Here is an 18578-nt window from a genome sequence, read left to right as displayed (position 1 = left end):
TGAAACTTCTATGGATGTAGTAAGCTTTAAAGGATGCAATGACCCCCTGGTCCATTGGCTGGATAGGGTGGCATTTTATCTGGGGTAAAAACAAAATGTCAGTGCCTGGATGGCTGTCTTCAAGATGTGGATGCCCTGGTTCATCATCTAGGATGAGTAGGACCTTGGAGGACAAGTTATTTTCCCTCCAACAAGTCCTGACCTATGTAGAAAGCAATTCTCAAACCACTCTACAAATACTGCTGCTGTAACCCAGACATTATTGTTGGCCTTCCATAAAGTGGTATATGTGATGTATTTTTCCCTTCAAGGTTTCAAGGGTTTTCTCACCTATAAACGAATATTAGTTTACAATTAAAACCAACCACATTTGCACATAGGAAGAACGTTAAGCTGTCCTTAGCAGCTTTAAAACCAGGTCCTGACCTTTCAACTGGGGACCTCTGTTGTTGATGCTTTATTTACACATTTAGTAACTTCTCCATTTCTTCCAAGTATGGATCTCTCCTACTCACAAAGGTTAAGCTGGCAGTACAACTACCAGGGACATGAACATTGACTGATATTTTACCTTCAGACTGCCTAATGTACCTCATTGTAGATTTATGACACTGCATCCCTTGCCAGCATGGTAGCACTAGCACTATTTTCCAGTCTATCTAATATTCTCATTTGGGCAAGTACCATCACTCTTTTAGTACTTGGTTCTGACTCACTCATTTTAAATACAGTACTATACAGGCTTAAAGATACAGGCTTAAAAATTGCCCGGATACTGCACTGTGATCAGGAATTAAATCATTTAAAGTTTAAAATTGCAGCAACAAGGAAAGCCCACATTTGATTTTGATGTGACTTGTTATTGTCACATGTATTAACATATAGTGAAAAATATAGTTGCTTGTGCGCTATACAGACAAAACATATCGTTCATTGAGAAGGAAACGAGAGAGTGCAGAATGTAGTGTTACAGTCATAGCTAGGACGTAGAGAAAGATCATCTTAATGCAAGGGGAGTCCATTCAAAAGTCTGACAGCAGCAGGGAAGAAGCTGTTCTTGAGTCGGTTGGTACGTGACCTCAGACTTTTGTATCTTTTTCCTAATGGAAGAAGGTGGAAAAGAGAATGTCCGGGGTGTGTGGAGTCCTTAGTTATGCTGGCTGCTTTGCCAAGGCAGCGGGAAGTGTAGACAGTTAATTGATGGGAGGCTGTTTGCGTGATGGATTTGGCTACATTCACGATCTCTTGTAGTTCCTTGCAGTCTTGGGCAGAGCAGGAGCTGTACCAAGCTGTGATACAATCAGAAAGAATACTTTCTATGGTGCATCTGTAAAAGTTGGTGAGAGTCGTAGCTGACGTGCCAAATTTCCTTAGTCTTCTGAGAAAGTAGAGGCATTGGTGGGCTTTCTTAACTATAGTGTCGGCATGGGGGGACCAGGACAGGTTGTTGGTGATCTGGACACCTAAAAACTTGAAGCTCTCAACTCTTTCTACTTTGCCCCCTTCGATGTAGACAGATGCATGTTCTCCTTTACGCTTCCTGAAGTCGATGACAATCTCCTTCATTTTGTTGACATTGAGGGAGAGATTATTGTTGCCGCACCAGTTCACCAGATTCTCTATCTCATTCCTGTACCCTGTCTTGTCATTGTTTGAGATCCGACCCACTACAGTGGTGTCGTCAGCAAACTTGAAAATTGAATTGGAGGGGAATTTGGCCGCACAGTCATAGGTGTACAAGGAGTATAGTAGGGGGCTGAGAACACAGCCTTGTGGGGCACCGGTGTTGAGGATGATCATGGAGGAGGTGTTGTTGCCTATCCTTACTGATTGTGGTCTGTGAGTTAGGAAGTTCAGGATCCAGTCGCAATTGTATGTCTTTGTTTTCAAAATCATTTATTAGCTGCAAATAAAATAAATATATATTCTCAGAATTTTATTAATATGTCATATCATACAGATTATTGAACCTGATTTATATATGTAGATATTAATGCGTAGAGGTTTCAGTTTGGAAATTAATATGCTTAAGACCTAATGTGTTAGAATGCTTCAATTATATAGGTAATGCATGTTATAATCTTTGTTTTGGATTTACAGGATATAAATGCAATGGAGGAAGAGAAGGATCAACTCATTAAGCGTGTAGAACGTCTACAGAAAAGGGTATGATTCAGTGATCTTGTAAGGATATGGTTTCTTTGGCCACAGTTTGATGCATGTCATATGGAAAAACATAACCTGGATTGAAGCAACATGTTGCCTCCTTAAGGAAGGCATTGGATAACACATTTGAGTAAACTGAGACATGCTGGGAGAGTTGGCAATCTCTACAAGGAGTTGCACATTAAATGCAGGCATGTTGATTTAATTGGTGTGAATTCCATGCTGTCATCTGTAGCTATTTATTGAGGGTAGAAGGAAATATGAACTTGGTAAAAGCAATGTTTACACGTCTTCACTAGGTGGATACAGTATCAAATCATCAGCGGATGTTAGAGATGGCAAGACAGCTTCGAGTGGAGAAGGAGAGGGAAGAATCTTTAACGCAGCAAAAGCAGGAACAGAAAAATCAGGTAATTTATAATGCATATAATATATAAGACATATATGGAAATATGTACTTGATTTCAACTGGTTTCATATGACACTTTTTAATGCTCTAAAGGTGCTATATAAATAAATGTCCTACTGCAATTAGCAAAGGAACGTACAAGTATGAAGCAGCATCAGGTGATTGAAATCATGATTGGAGAGTTTTTCAGCCTTCTGCATGTGGAAAGACAGGTCATAAGGTTAATGTGCATAGGCTGAGTTTAAGTGCAAGATAAAACAGCTGCAGGTGAGAGTGAAAGTATGAGGGTTGTACAGAATGCCATAATTACAGCAGAAAGTACACGGCGTGTGTTATGCTTTGTGAGGTTGGAGAAGGAAGAAGGATTAGAGCTGTGGAGGGATTTTTAAACAAGGATTTTGAATTTAATGGGTTGACTAACAGGGTGCCAATGGAGGTTTTGGCCCAGATTTTGCTGGGGCTTTTGATGGCAAACTGTCAACGTTTGTTTTTGTTACCCTGCTGAAACTGACTGCAACATCAGGATTTAGTTCATGGGAAGATTAACATAGAAATCCTGAAGTCTGTTACTCATTGCTGTGTCATAGGCCCCAATAACAGATCCCGTCCCTGAGCCAGCAAACCGTCAAAATCAGTTGTGGCAAAAAGTTCCCTTTTCTGCTCTCACATCATTGTTAGAAATCCCGTAAAAGATTACATCTTGTACAATCAGGTGTAACTGGGTTTTATAATGGTGATCAGAGTAATAACTAATGCTGAATAACCCATCTGGCCCTGAATGTTTTTATATATTTGTGCAATATTAATAAATATCTTAATCATGATTAATTGCTAGATTTTTAAACTGCATTGTTCAATTTGTAGTTTCCCATGATATTGTAGATTCTACCGTCACCACATGTGTATGTAACAATTTTTATTTAGCTTTACGCAAAATTGTTAGTAAGTTAGTTGACTTTAGTCCTTTTCATTTCCTCGTTGGTTGTTTGTAAGAATTCTTTACTGTGATTGATTACTTGGTCAGTTCTTCAAACTGGAATCTCCCTTAAACTACACCACATCAGTTGCATGTCAAGAGAGTTAAAATTCTCACCACAGAGATCATTAGTTAGCAAGAATTTCAATGAGGTCAGCAGCAAATGTTCCTGTTCGCCACTGACTGTAGGAAATTTCAGTAAGAAGTTTAACAACACCAGGTTAAAGTCCAACAGGTTTATTTGGTAGCAAAAGCCACACAAGCTTTCGAGGCTCTGAGCCCCTTCTTCAGGTGAGTGGGAATTCTGTTCACAAACAGAACTTATAAGACACAGACTCAATTTACATGAATAATGGTTGGAATGCGAATACTTACAACTAATCCAGTCTTTAAGAAACAAAACAATGGGAGTGGAGAGAGCATCAAGACAGGCTAAAAAGATGTGTATTGTCTCCAGACAAGACAGCCAGTGAAACTCTGCAGGTCCACGCAACTGTGGGAGTTACATCCACATGTAGGAAATTTGTCAGGAGGGTATAATTTAACATGAGACATTTAATGTTTGCTGTAAGTGTAAGCCTTCAATCCTTTAACCTCTAATTTCTATTTGAGATCCTGAACAACTGGCTATTGGCTCTTCAAGAAGTAATAAATTGGTCAGCTATTTTCCTAGAATTATGGAATCATAGAATGGTTACACTACTGAAGGAGGCCATTTGGCCCACCATATCTGTGCTGGCTCTTTGAAGGAGACTGCCACTTAGTGTCATTCCGATGTCTTTGGCAAACCTGTCTTCACCACTCTCTCAGGCAGTGTATTCCAGATCAGATCCACTCATTGTGTGATCAGTTTTCCCTCATGTTGCCACTCCTGAATGCAAGCTTTGATTGGCCGAAGCCCGCAATATATTCCTTGTTTGTCTCTTGGCTATGGCAATTATATGACTTGAAGACAGCAGGAAAGTAATTTAAAGCACATTCATAACTTGTCAGAAATATGCCAACCAATTGTACACATGTTTATGTAAGTCATTAGTTGTAAGCTGTGCATATTATAACTTGTTCTAATATTAATTTCTATGATAATGTCCATGAAATATGCAAGTTGTGGAAATAAATCTTATCTGTTTTCAATCCATTTACTATAAAATGAATTTTTAACAATATTATGTTAGACTTCTACGTTATATGTTTTCTTCTGCAGTTATTCCATGAAGAACAAAGGCTGCAAAGAGCACAACAGCAGTTGAAGGACCTTCGACAGGCTTCAGCTGATGCAAAGCCTGAAAGTAAGTGCTATATGAAAGTCCAAATTTAGGAAGCGGTGTCAAAATGATTCCATAGATTTCTTCTGATTGAACCATGTAGATCGTAGAATGCTTGTTTAATAAATGTTCGGTAATTCAAGAGCAGCATAAGATAGAAGCTCTTCGAAGAACAATTAAAGTCCAGATTACCAATCTCCGGATAATGGAGTTAACAGAAAACAGCCTTTTTAAAGTATGCAGGTCGGTTTAGCTCAGTTGGCTGGACAGTTGGTCAGTGACGTAGAGCGATGCCAACAGCACGGGTTCAATTTCTGTATTGGCTGAGGTTATTCATGAAGGTCCACCTTCTCAACTTTACCCCTCACCTGAGGTGTGGTGATTCTCAGCCAGCTGGTGATCATCCTCAGCCTATGGTCATCTGTGACTTTTATGTAAAGTATGTTTTAAGTAATGCTCTTTACCATTAATCTGCCTGTGCAATGAAATAGATTGAACCAAAATTGTAAATGTTCTTTATTTTATCTGATTATATATACTTTACAGCCAATGCATACAGATTGGAAGCGTCTTTGGAGTTTGCCGCAGGGAATAGGATCAGACTACCTCACAAATTTGACATTATCCAGGTTCTCACATTAGAATCATAGAATCCTACAGTGCAGAAAGAGGCCATTCGGCCCATTGAGTCTGCACCAACCACAATCCCACCCAGGCCCTATCCCCATATATTTACCCACTAATCCCTCTAACCTATGCACCCGGGGACACTAAGGGGCAATTTAGAATGGCCAATCAACCTCGCCCGCACATCTTTGGACTGTGGGAGGAAACCGGAGCACCCGGAGGAAACCCACGCAGACACAGGGAGAATGTGCAAACTCCACACAGACAGTGACCCGAGCCGGGATTCGAACCCAGGTCCCTGGAGCTGTGAAGCAGCAGTGCTAACCACTGTGCTACCGTGCACCCTCAAAAAATCCACAATGGTTACACAGTCATCAGTAGACTTTTAATTCCAGATATGTTTTATTGAATTCAAATTCCACCATCTGCTGTGGTAAGATTCGAACCCGGGTCCCCAGAACATTAGTTGAGTTTCTGGGGGAGCTGATGGCCTAGTGGTATTGTCGCCAGACTATTAAACCAGAAACTCACATGAGAAACAGCCACTTGGAGGGCTGTGCACAGCATCAGGCATCAGAACATTGCAGCATTTAAACAGGCCAATTAGTCCACAATGCAAAAGCATTCTTCACTTAATCCAATCCCACTTTCCAAGGCGCCATGGCTCTGTCAGGTCCACTCCTTCTCAGATTTGGTGTAAAAAGCCAACATGACTTCCTAACAATATTTAATAATTGGCTCTGTTCAGACTTCAGGGCAGATAAAGGAAGACAGTATTTTGTGCAAACTAAGACAGATGTGATATTTTATTTCTGCATTGAATACTCAGTAATTTGTTCTCAGGATGTGGGTGATGCTGGCAATTGGTATTTATTGCCCATCCCTCATTATCCTGAAGAAAATGGACCTTGTTTTTTGTTCTGATGTGTTTAGGGTCGTGGTGGTAGAGTTCATGGCTAGATGGGACTGGCAAATTAAACTTGGTGATTTGCTGTAATTCATCCTGTAGTTAGTGCGCATCGCAATAGCTGTGCACCTGTGGTGGCAAGGATGGATATTGTAAGGCTCCCAGTTAAACAAACTGCTTTATCTTGATTTGATTTGATTTATTATTGTCACATGTATTAACATACAGTGAAAAGTATTGTTTCTTGCACGCTATACAGACAAAACATACCGTTCATAGAAAAGGAAACGAGAGAGTGCAGAATGTAGTGTTACAATCATGGCTAGGGTGTAGAGAAAGATCAACTTAATGCAAGGTAAGTCCATTCAAAAGTCTGACAACAGCAGGGAAGAAGCTGTTCTTGAGTCGGCTGGTACGTGACCTCAGATTTTTGTATCTTTTTCCGACGGAAGAAAGAATATCTGGGGCGCGTGGGGTCTTTAATTATGCTGGCTGCTTTGCCGAGGCAGCAGGAAGTGTAGACAGTGTCAATGGATGGGAGGCTGGTTGAACTCTGTTAAGCATCTTGAGTGTTGCTACAACTGCACTCATCCAGGCAGATGATGAGTGCTCCATGACATTCCTGACTTCATTCTTATAGATGATGAACTTTGTTTTTAATTTGTTTGTGAGATGTGAATATCAATGGAAAGTTACCATTCCTTTTTATCCTTTAGAAAGTGGTGGTGAAATATCTTCATGAATCATTGCAATCCATGCTGTGTAATGAAGGTGAACAATTAAATAACTTTGAAGGATCTTCGTTACAGAGCACTCAGTATCTGCCATGTTCATGTAGTCACATTGTGACTAAGTTGGTCCAGTTAAGCTTCTGGTCAGTGGTAATTTCTAAGATGTTGATGGGAGTGACTCCGTGAGGATCAGCGCTGTGCAAGGTCAAGAAACAATGGTTGTGTTTTTTTCTTGTTGGAGATTGTCATTGTGTAGCATGTATGTGGTTTGGATGTTACCTGCCACCTGACAGATAAAACATGGAAGTTGTCCAAGTCCAGTTGTAGGCTGACATGGGCTGCTTCATTGTTGGAATCATTATGAATGGAGAAGAACACTGTGTAGAATTTGTCAGCTAAAGCCCTGCAGAATTTTATAATGTCTAATCACTTTTAGTCAATACTCACTCCCATCTTACTTTGTGGTTAATGTTGTTTATTTCCTGAAAGCTAAGCAGAAAAGGGAGTTGCTTTTTATGTAAATGGAGTCCTGTGCTCAGCCAGCAGAAGGCACAATTGATTCATGTTGTGATAGAAAATTGTTCTATTTCTTTAACCAGTTGAAGAGATCTACCCAGCAGCCTGACTGAGGATTATTGAAATGTTTGCACATTGATAGGTGATGAATCTAAACATACCTGTGTTGCTGCTGAAACTTGTATCTGGTGAAGGCTCAAAAGTTGTAATTATGAGTAATACACTTCTGGACTTTTAGAAACCAAAAGTAAAAAGATTCCAAACAACAATCAGTAACTATCCAATGATGTGCATAGTTTTATTTGAGATTAAAATGTTTAACTCTTAATAGCTGAACTAACTATTCATTTCAGGTTTGATGAAGAGGCTGGATGAAGAAATAAAATTCAACACGTATATGGTTTCAGACAAGCTTCCCAAAGAATTGGAAAGTAAGAAGAAAACTGTTCATTACTTACAAAAAGTGGTAGCAGAACCAGCTATGGGTCACTCCGACCTCAGTGAGCTCGAAGCCAAGGTGAAGTGTGAAGATGATATTACATTTCTTCAAATGTTAATGACAGTATATGCAGCGTATGTGTATGTGCGTATGTACATCTTTTTCTCAGCCCTTTCCTAGATGAGGTGACAACCTTAGTGGCCCATTTGCCTCGGATGCATGTATTCATCACAGCTCAGGAAGCAATCATTCTCGGTCTGTAAGTTGAAAATAGTACATAATGAAAATGACATTTGTGCCACCAAACCTTTGGGAGAAAACCATAACTCATATTGTTGCTCTTGTCAATAATTGTGAAGTTACTATGGTTTTTAAAATTAATTATAGTGGTATTGTTTTTCAAGGAAGGAGAAATGGAAGTGAAAGACATGTAAGCAACTTTTTGTAGTTTCCCTGAGTGGTTAAACACACTATCCAGTTTCATTCTAGCCCATAAAAACAGGGCTGATTTCAGTATCTTGTGTATTAGTCTTTTGTGTTGCACCTCATTGAATGGAAATCTCAACTATATTACATCTACCGAGTCCCCTTATCTACCTACCAGTCACAGTCACATTCTCAAAAACTCTCATAAATTTTTCAAACAGGATTTCCCTTTTGTAAAATAATGTTGACTTGTTATAATCATGCTGTGCTTTTTTAAGTGTGTTATTAAGACTTCCTTGATAATAGATTCTTGCACTTTTCTGATGACTGATGTCAGGCTAATTTTTTGGTGGCCCTTCGTTACTTTCTAAAATATTCTCAATCCTTGGACTTCGTGTTATTGTTTATAACATTATGAACCTCTTTTAATTGAATGCTATTTTATCTTCCTTATTAAGCCCTGGATGAATCTTTCTTGCTGAGTTTTTGTTACTCAATGGAATTAATTTTTGCTGAACGTTGTTTCTTTAGATCTTTCCCACTGTTTATTTACTGCCATACCTTTAAGTCCATTTATGTGATCAATGTTAGCCAGTTGTCCCAAACAAATTGGCTTTATTTAGTTTAAGATTCCTGTTTGTGATTGAAGAATGTTGTTTTCAAACTTGATGTAGAATTCAGTTGTGTTGTTATAACTATTTCCCAGTGGATGTTTTACTGTGACGTTAATAATTAATCTTAACTCATTGGACAATGTCAGATTCATAATAACTATGTTGTGGATCTAACTAGGGATGTTTCTCTAGGATACTGACTCAAAAGCATCCTGCAAACTTATCTTCCAAACCACCTTTACCAATTTGACTAGTTCAACCTATATGAAGATTAAAGTGCCCCACACTATTACATTGTCTTTGTTATAAATTTCCATAATTTTTTAATGCTGTGTCCAACAGTATAATCACTGTTAGGAGATCTATAAACCACTCCCACCAATGTTTTTTTTAAAAATTACTATTCCTAATCTCCACCCATACTGATTCTACTTCCTGATTTTCTGAACCAAGATTCTTTCTCACTGATATTCTGATGTCACCTTATTATCAGGGTTTGCCCTTCTCCTTTCAATTCTGTCTGTCGTTTCAAAATGTTACGTACCCTGAATTTTCTACTTTTATTTCCTACTTTGGCTCTGTGTTGGTGATTAGATCTGAGCCATTCATCTCTATTTGTGCCACTAGTTCAACTGTCTTATTGTGGATACTCTGCACGCTCCACTAAAGTGACTTCAATTTTATTTCTTTACTACTACTCCTGCATGGACTTTACTCTCTGAAACGTTAATGCCATTAAACTCTCTGTCCCTCCTGTCCCACTCAGTCTGCCTTTACCCATAGTGATGTACCTTTCTATTGCCTCAAATTTTATCTTTGGAGTTCTCAATTTTCCTTCACCTGAACCTCCTCCCAATCTGTTAGCTAAAATCTATTTTTCCTTACTCTGTTTGCTAGTACACCCTTATGTTTGCACGCTCTTTCCCTTCTTGTCATGCACTGGTTACCATTTCCACGTTGCTACCCTGCACTATTGCCTTATCCTTTCTCTTTAACTTTTCACATCTTCCCTAATGAGCACCCTCTCCCTCCAATATTGAGTTTAAAGCACTCTCTACAGCCTTAGTTATACAACTGACCAGAACACTGGTTGAAACACAGTTCAGGGGAAATATATCCAACCAATAGATCTCCCTCTTAGTACTGGTGCCAGTGCCCCATGAGTTAAAGCCCATTTCTTCCACATCAATCTTTGAGCCAGACATTCAATTCTCTGATCTTATTTACCTTATGCCAATTTGCTCATGGCTCGGGTAGTAATTCTGAGATTATTACCCTTGTGGTCTTGCTTTTACCTTGCCCCTAGCTGCTCGTACTACCACAATAGAACCTCTTTCTTAATCCTACCTATGTCATTGGTAACCATGTGCACCATGACAAGTGAACCCTTTCCCTCCCACTCCTAGCCTGGAAGTGATGTTCTTAATCTTGCCACCTGGCAGGCAACACAGCTTTTGGGACTCTCACTCTGCTGCAAAGTACAGTATTTATCCCCCTAACTATTCTATCCCTTACTAACAATACATTCCTTTTTACTCCTCCACTTGAATGGCTGCCTGCACTATGGTGCCATGTTGAGTTTGCTCATCCACCTGCAGTCCCTGCTTTCAACCACACAAGCTGCAAGAACCTTGAGCCTGTTGAGCCATTGCAGAGGCTTAGGATCTTCCATTGCTACCTTCTGGATCTCCATACTTGCCTAACTTGGAGTCATACTCTTCTGTCCGTGACCACGGATCAGATTGGAAGTACCTAGCCTAAGGGGTGCGACTGTCTGCTGGAACAAAGTGTCACGGTAACTTTTTTTCCCTCCCTGATGCATTGCAGCGTCCAAAGCTTGGACTCTAGCTCATCAACTCTAAGCCAAGGTTCCTCAAGCTGCAGACACTTTCTGCAGATGTGGTTGCTGAGGATTGTACCGGTGTCCACATGCTATAGCTGCAACATGCCATCTGCCTCACCTTCTTTAGTGTGTTTTATTTGACTAATTATGTCTCAAATTTAGAAATGTCACTCAGCTGTTCTCTGTAGTTATATAAAATAGTTTAATGGTTGTTATATATTTAATGTAATACGTGCATCTCCCACTATTGGTTTGAACTCCAGCCTTTGTTTAGAGGGATAGAACCATAGAAAATTACAGCTCAGAAACAGGCCTTTTGGCCCTTCTTGTCTGTGCCGAACCATTTTATGCCTAGTCCCACTGACCTGCACTTGGACCATATCCCTCCACACCCCTCTCATCCATGAACCCGTCCAAGTTTTTCTTAAATGTTAAAAGTGACCCCGCATTTACCACTTTATCTGGCAGCTCATTCCACACTCCCACCACACTCTGCGTGAAGAAGCCCCCCCTAATATTCCCTTTAAACTTTTCTCCTTTCACCCTTAACCCATGCCCTCTGGTTTTTTTCTCCCCTAGCCTCAGCGGAAAAAGCCTGCTTGCATTCACTCTATCTATACCCATCAAAATCTTATACACCTCTATCAAATCTCCCCTCAATCTTCTACGCTCCAGGGAATAAAGTCCCAACCTATTCAATCTCTCTCTGTAACTCAGCTTCTCAAGTCCCAGCAACATCCTTGTGAACCTTCTCTGCACTCTTTCAATCTTATTTACATCCTTCCTGTAACTAGGTGACCAAAACTGTACACAATACTCCAAATTCGGCCTCACCAATGCCTTATATAACCTTACCATAACACTCCAACTTTTATACTCCATACTCCGATTTATAAAGGCCAATGTGCCAAAGGCACTCTTTACGACCCTATCCACCTGTGACGTCACTTTTAGGGAATTCTGTACCTGTATTCCCAGATCTCTCTGTTCAACTGCACTCTTCAGAGTCCTACCATTTACCCTGTACGTTCTACTTTGATTTGTCCTTCCAAAGTGCAATATCTCTCACTTGTCTGCGTTAAATTCCATTTGCCATTTTTCAGCCCATTTTTCTAGTTGGTCCAAATCCCTCTGCAAGCTTTGAAAACCTTCCTCACTGTCCACTACACCTTAGCATCTTAAGGTGCTAATACACTGTACACTGTCCACTACACCTTAGCATCTTAAGGTGCTTAAGATAGCATCTTAAAACTCACCAACCAATCACACACCTACTCACCGGATTAATGTCTTTGAACTCTCACCAACTACTGGAGGCTGGAAAAAAAGGTTAAAAAGCAGCACCTCCTTCCCACCGGCATCAGATTCCCAGCATTTGTTCTTCGTCACAATCGGGCCTCGTCATCTTCACTCTGTGCTCCCACTCATATAGTTCTATAATTATTCTTGTATGTCATAAGATCCTGTTGCCATATGAAGAAAAGTACTCCAGCTTTTAACAATCCTATTATTAAGCTTCAGATCTCTGTATTTGCTCTATGTTCAACAACCAGAAATAACCTGCTTAATTTCTGTAGTTAGCATTTTGGAATAAACATGTTTCTTTTGTACTGTTCCTTTTCCTACTGTCACACCTCTGAACTTGAAGCTGTATGTACATAGCACAATATTACTTTATAATTTTGGTACAAGAATTTGTGGGGGAAAGGTTGAATGGGTTGAGATTCACACCAGTGGAGTTATAGTGATTCTTGATTGTCAACAAGTAAAGAATTATTACATTTAAGTGATAATTAATAGAGAACAAATTGTTTTACCCTCTCCACTCTAAGTAAATTCCAGTGGCCAGTTCACTCCAGTCCCATCGATATGCAGCTTTCTAACTTATCTTGATCCTACACTCTCCCTGGACATGGTTCCTCATTTTCACACGATCATTTTCTTGCAAAAATGGTTCTACTATTCGAGCCTGAGAACAAAGAAACTGCACAGCAATAATCAGATTTCTCTGTGGCTGTTTACCCTTCTGGAGAATGAAGCACTATCGCAACACGTCCTGCGCTCAACCGTATAAGCTGTGGTTGTCAATCTTCCCTTTTTCATCTGTGTTCAACATATATTGGTCATTCTGTTTGTTTACTGCCAATCAATTTACTTTAGAAAATAAAAATAGAAGGCACAACAGCTCAGACACGTCTGTGGAGGGAGAAACAATGTATCACTCCACCCCGCTTTCCCTGCTCTTGTACTTGCTTAAAACATTAAGCCATCTGTAACTTTTCCATTTCTAATGAACGATCTTTAATCTGAAATGTCCACTTTTCTCTCCCTCTCCACAGATAAGACCTGATATACTGAGTATCTCCAACATTTTCTGATTTTTATTTCAGATCTCCAACATCTGCAGTATTTTGCTTTAGAATCAGTTTAAACTAGACATTCAAAGGAATATGAGATTCCTGAAACCCATCCCAGATGGTTAATTTTAATTTGTTGCTGGTTTACTGACCAGTTTATGCCCTTCTATTGTTAATCCAATCTCTGATATTAATGCCTCACAGAAGAACCTTGAATTCCTTCTATTCACAATGTAGAAAGTTGCTAAACTATTTGCCAGTTTCTGCTTTTCCACTGTCCTGACCAGTTTCCAATATTAGTGCATTGGTATTGGGCATTTCAATTTGTGATTAACTTCTGACTTGGATCAGAAGTTTTAAATTTGAACTTATCACTTCAAATGATTCATAATGCAGGATGGTTAATGTGACCAAGAAGACATGCCCATTTACTCCAATAGTCAATATTGTTACCATGCTAAGCATTTTGAAAAACAGTAAAGCTGAAAGAAATTAGAAGGAAATACAGTTCTTTGCTTAGCATTTAGTACTTTGTAGTGTCGTAGTTGCGAAATATGTATTTTAAAATGTGATTATTCTATGTAAATGAATTTTTGCAAACAGCATCATGTATAGAAGCTTTAAATGATACTGGAATTGCACAGTACGTAACATTTGTAATGTCTCTTTGTAGTCAAAATAAATTCAACATTTTAAGTACTTTTATTGAATAAAAATTGATTATTTAAAACCCAGCATTCTTAGAAACAGTTCATTATTTTGATATCACTGCTTTCAATTTTTAGATCCAGGAGATTAATACACAAATTAACCAACTAATTGAGAAGAGAATGATGAGAAATGATCCAACTGACGACAAACTTTTCCTTTTTCGGCAACAGGTAAGGATAATGTAAACATTATAATGGCAGATGAGCTCCAGGTTGATTCAATTTCTAAAAAAATGTAGTAATACGCATTTGTGTGCACTTATTTTTAGCTATATATGTCACACTTCAAAGCGTCACACATTTCAGATCCAGGCCATCTCAAAAATGGAGAAACCCAGCTGTTGATATGAGCCTGAAATTTGCCAACAGTTACAACTGACCTGTGATGACCCCATGTTTACAATTACCTGGATTTGCCTGTTGGGTCCAGTTACATTCAGGAAATTCTTGAGCAATGGCCTTTAGGGGGCAGGTCAGGTTAACAGATAAGCATCATATCCATGCTCTAGGTACCAGACTGGCCAGGTCCAATCTCGAAGGACAATTATGAATGAAGCTAAAAATTATGTCCATGAAGAAATAGTTGAACTAAGAACAGAAAATTTATAAAAGTTGTTCCCCACACTGAAGCAAATGACAAAATTAAACATCTACAGTAATCAACAACTTCCAAAGTAACATCTAATTTTCACCCAGGCATCGATCATCTCCCGAAAAAAAGAAGCTAAAGCTGAAGAGTTGCAGGAGGGGAAAGAGGAGTTGTCGAACATGGAGAAAGAATTGGCACAGAAAACAAACCAGGCTCGAGATTTTGATGGTACAGAAGTTCTGAAAGGTGATGAGGTAAGATAATTGAAACAAGTGACTATAAATATTTGCAGTGTCTTGGGTCTATTTAATGTTAATGACAAGTGTTGGCAGTATTTTTTCTCTTTATAATCTGTTGCTGAATGTTTAATGATAACTGTGTGTTTTAATTTGATAGATTTCTTGTTTCCTGATGTGGGTGAATCAAACCAACTTCAAGTCAATATTATAATAGGTCCTATAGTACATTTCATTGAGAGTATTTATTTGCTTTGAATGGCAGTGACCCAATCCTTGGTGGACTACTGGCTGTGTTGTGTGATGCTGCAGATTTGTAAAATATTCATTTGTGTCTGTTTATTCTACATTTTGAAATTCCAGTATGTGTAAAAGTGGTTTGAATGGCAGGAGGGAAAAAACAGTGGTAAAAAAATGGAAAATTGGAGGCCAGTCAAGCTGGACACCTCTTCTGGTTATTGATGAAAGTGACACTTGTTAGATGTGGCTGCTCATGTACCATTGCTGAGAGAATGGGTAACACTTTAGACTGGGCAGAAGAATGTTCACACCATTATTATTGGTGTTTGTATGGTTCTGATAGTTTGAAACTAATCAGGATTCACTGATTCAGCAAAATTAACATGTTTAGAATACATAGACCTGGCAAAATTGCCTAGGTTATTCTGTGTAACCTATGCCCTCCTTGTGCTGAGTCTGATGTCTGAAACAATTCGAGATCATTTTAGACTAGGAGGGGGGGATCTTTTAATTTTTCATTCCTAGGTTGTGGCCATGGCAGTCAAGATCAATATTTGTTGCTCACTCCTACCTGCCTTTAAAGGGATAACAGTAGACCTTCCTGATGAGCTGTTACAGTCCATCAAGTGAAGGTACTCCCACAATGCTGTTAAGTAGGAGTTCCAGGATTTTACCCAGTGATTGTGAAAAAATGATGATACATTTCCAAATCAGGATTGTGTGTAACGTGGAAGGGGATTTGGAGGTGATAGTGTTTCTCTGCACCCACTGCCCTTTTCTTTCTAGATAGTGGAGATTTGATATTTCAAAGGGACTGCCAAAGGGGCTACAGTGCTCCTTGAAGATGGGAAATACTGCAGCCATGGTGCACGAGTGCTCGAGGAGGTGGATGTTTATGCTAGTAAATGAAGTGCTGATCAAACAACCCACTTTGTCTTGGATGGTGTCATATTTTTTGAGTGTTCTTATAGGTTTACCCTACCAAGCAAGTGGAGAATATTGCATCACATTCTTGATTTCTGCTTTGTTGGTGGTGGGGAGGCTAAGGGGAGTAGGGAGTTTAGCCTGACAGTATATCCAGCCTTTATGTGCTGTAGTATAGTTGAATTTCTGGCTAATGACGACCATAGAATATCTTGCTGATGGGAAACTTGGGCATGCTTATCCCATTGTAAGTCAATGAATATGGTTAGGCTCTCTCTTGTTGGAGGTAGTCAATGCCTTGCACTTGTGTAACTTGCTGCTTATCAGCCCAAACCTGGACATTGTCCAGTTTTTACTCTGTTCATGTATATAGATGGCTTCAATATATGATGAATTGCAATTGAAACTGAACACTGTGCAATCATTTGCGAACAACCCCACTTCTGACTTTATGATGGAGCAGCTGAAGATGATTCTGCTAGGATTTGGGATTCTGCAGTCACGTTCTCGGGCTTAGGTTATTGGCCTCCAACAACTATAACCAATTTTCTTTGAACCAGGCATGACTCCAGCCTCTGATGCATTTTGATTCCTATTGAATTCACTTATACTATGGCTCCTTGATATCCCACTTGCTCAAATGCTGCCTTGATGTCAAAGATAGTCACTCTCACCTCACCACTGGAATTCAGCTTCTGTCTACTTTGGATCAAGACTGTATTGAGTGGAGCCGAGTGGCCCCGCAGGAACCTAAACTCAACATTGGTGAGCAGGTTATTGGTGAGTACGTGCCACTTGACCACTTGTGGAAGTTTGGGACTAGTAGGATAGCAATTGGGCGGGTTAAATTTTCCTGTTTTAAGACCTGGACTTAGTACTTATCTGGGCAATATTTCATATAGTTGGATAAATTCCATAATTTCAGTTTAGGAAGGGGATTCTTGAACATGTGTCATCAGCAGCACAGCCCACACATTGCTGAGGCCTAGCTCCTTTATTCTGTCAAATACACTTAGCCATTTCTTTACGTCATTTGGAGCGAATCACATTGACTAAGGAATGGAACCTACGATAGTGGGGACCTGAGGAGGAGGCAGAGAAGGATCATCTACTCAGCACTTCTGGCTGAAAATGGTTGCAAATGCTTCAGGCTTGTCTGAGTTCTGCCAGCATTATGGATGGGGATGGGAATGTTCAGAGATCCTCCTCCTGTTAGTTGCTTAATTATCCACTAGTTGCAGAGCTTTGACTTGGTATGTTGGTTGTGAAATCTGATGACAAAAATGCAATTTTATCAACCTGACTTGCATTGATCCAGCATTTCCACTCCTTGCCCACTCAGCACTCCAAGCTGTTTCATAACACCAATAACTTCAATTTATTAATTAAAATTTTGCAATCGAATTGGAGATCTGCAATAGCATCATTGTTCTGTGCCCAGATTTTTTTTTCCATAAGCCTGCTTCTCTTTTTACATTTCCCTTAAAAAATATGATTGTTTCGGCCTCAACTACCTTATCTCAAAATATTCCATGTTCCAACAACTTTGTTGAGAAATTTTTCCTCATCTCTCTCCCTCATCCTTGCTGACCACTTTGACTTGCTTGCTGTGGCTTTAATATCCCTTCTCTCATTGTATGCCTAAAATTGCGTACAATATTTTCACTGTGGCCTAAATATTGCCTTGTTTGCATTTATCATAGCCTCTTTTATCTTGTACTTCCCAATGTATAAAAAGTTGGCTTTTAAGATTTATAAACCTGCATTCACATTATCAAGGTACTATGTATTTACATTCCTAAATATTGTTTTTATGACAATTGGCATATGGCTATTGAATGTAAATGCATTCCCTTAATTTTCTCCATAAGAAGTCTCACAACATCAGGTTAAAGTCCAACAGGTTTATTTGGAATCGCGAGCTTTCACAGCGTCACTCAACTGATGAAGGAGCAGCGCTCCAAAAGCTCATGATTCCAAATAAACCTGTTGGACTTTAACCAGGTGTTGGGAGACGACTTATTGTGCCCACCCCAGTCAAATGCCAGCATCTCCCAAAGTGCGTCACCAGATACACAGCATAGAGTGGTGGTGACAGTTGTTTTCCTGCCCTGGAGAGAACTGTGATGTTCTCCAACGGTTGGTATCCGAACCCGTACCCTTTTTGATATATATTAATGACCTGGACTTGGGTATGTAGGGCATAATGCCAAAGTTTGCAAGTTACATGAAATTGGGAAATTAGGTTTAAAAAGTCTTCAGGAGCCTTAGATTGGTGAAATGGGCAAACATATGACAGATGAAATCTAATGCAAGAAAGTGTGAAAAGCTGCATTTTAGAAGAATGAGGAGAGTCAATATAATTTTAAATGGTACAGTTTTAAGGAGGATGTAGGAACAGAGAGATCTGGGAGATTGCATGCAATAACTTTTGAAGGTGGGAGGGCAATTCATACAGCTGCTTAAAAAGCTTACAGCAGTGGTTCCCAGACTTTTTTCACTGGGCCGCACTTTCGGAATAAAAATTTGCTCGCGCCACACCAAATTTTTTATTGATAAGAAATACATTTTAAAAAAAATAATTGTTCCAAAAGCCTTTCGAA

The 18578-nt window shown here is 39.4% G+C and overlaps 1 protein-coding gene across 1 annotated transcript in view; it reads left to right on the top strand.

The window, feature by feature from the left end:
- ift81 (intraflagellar transport 81 homolog) overlaps window positions 1-18578 on the top strand; it is a 95961-nt gene that overhangs the window by 16262 nt on the left and 61121 nt on the right. The window contains exons 6-11 of the mRNA XM_078227463.1: window positions 2101-2166; window positions 2466-2576; window positions 4756-4840; window positions 7951-8114; window positions 14062-14157; window positions 14683-14829. Of these exons, the coding sequence (XP_078083589.1) occupies window positions 2101-2166; window positions 2466-2576; window positions 4756-4840; window positions 7951-8114; window positions 14062-14157; window positions 14683-14829 (669 nt within the window). The remainder of the gene's footprint in view (window positions 1-2100; window positions 2167-2465; window positions 2577-4755; window positions 4841-7950; window positions 8115-14061; window positions 14158-14682; window positions 14830-18578) is intronic.

This window comes from Mustelus asterias, chromosome 13, assembly GCF_964213995.1.
Source record: "Mustelus asterias chromosome 13, sMusAst1.hap1.1, whole genome shotgun sequence".
NCBI classification, from domain to species: Eukaryota; Metazoa; Chordata; class Chondrichthyes; order Carcharhiniformes; family Triakidae; genus Mustelus; species Mustelus asterias.
Note: the sequence above shows the minus strand (reverse complement) of the source record. Positions and strands in the feature narration are given on the sequence as shown.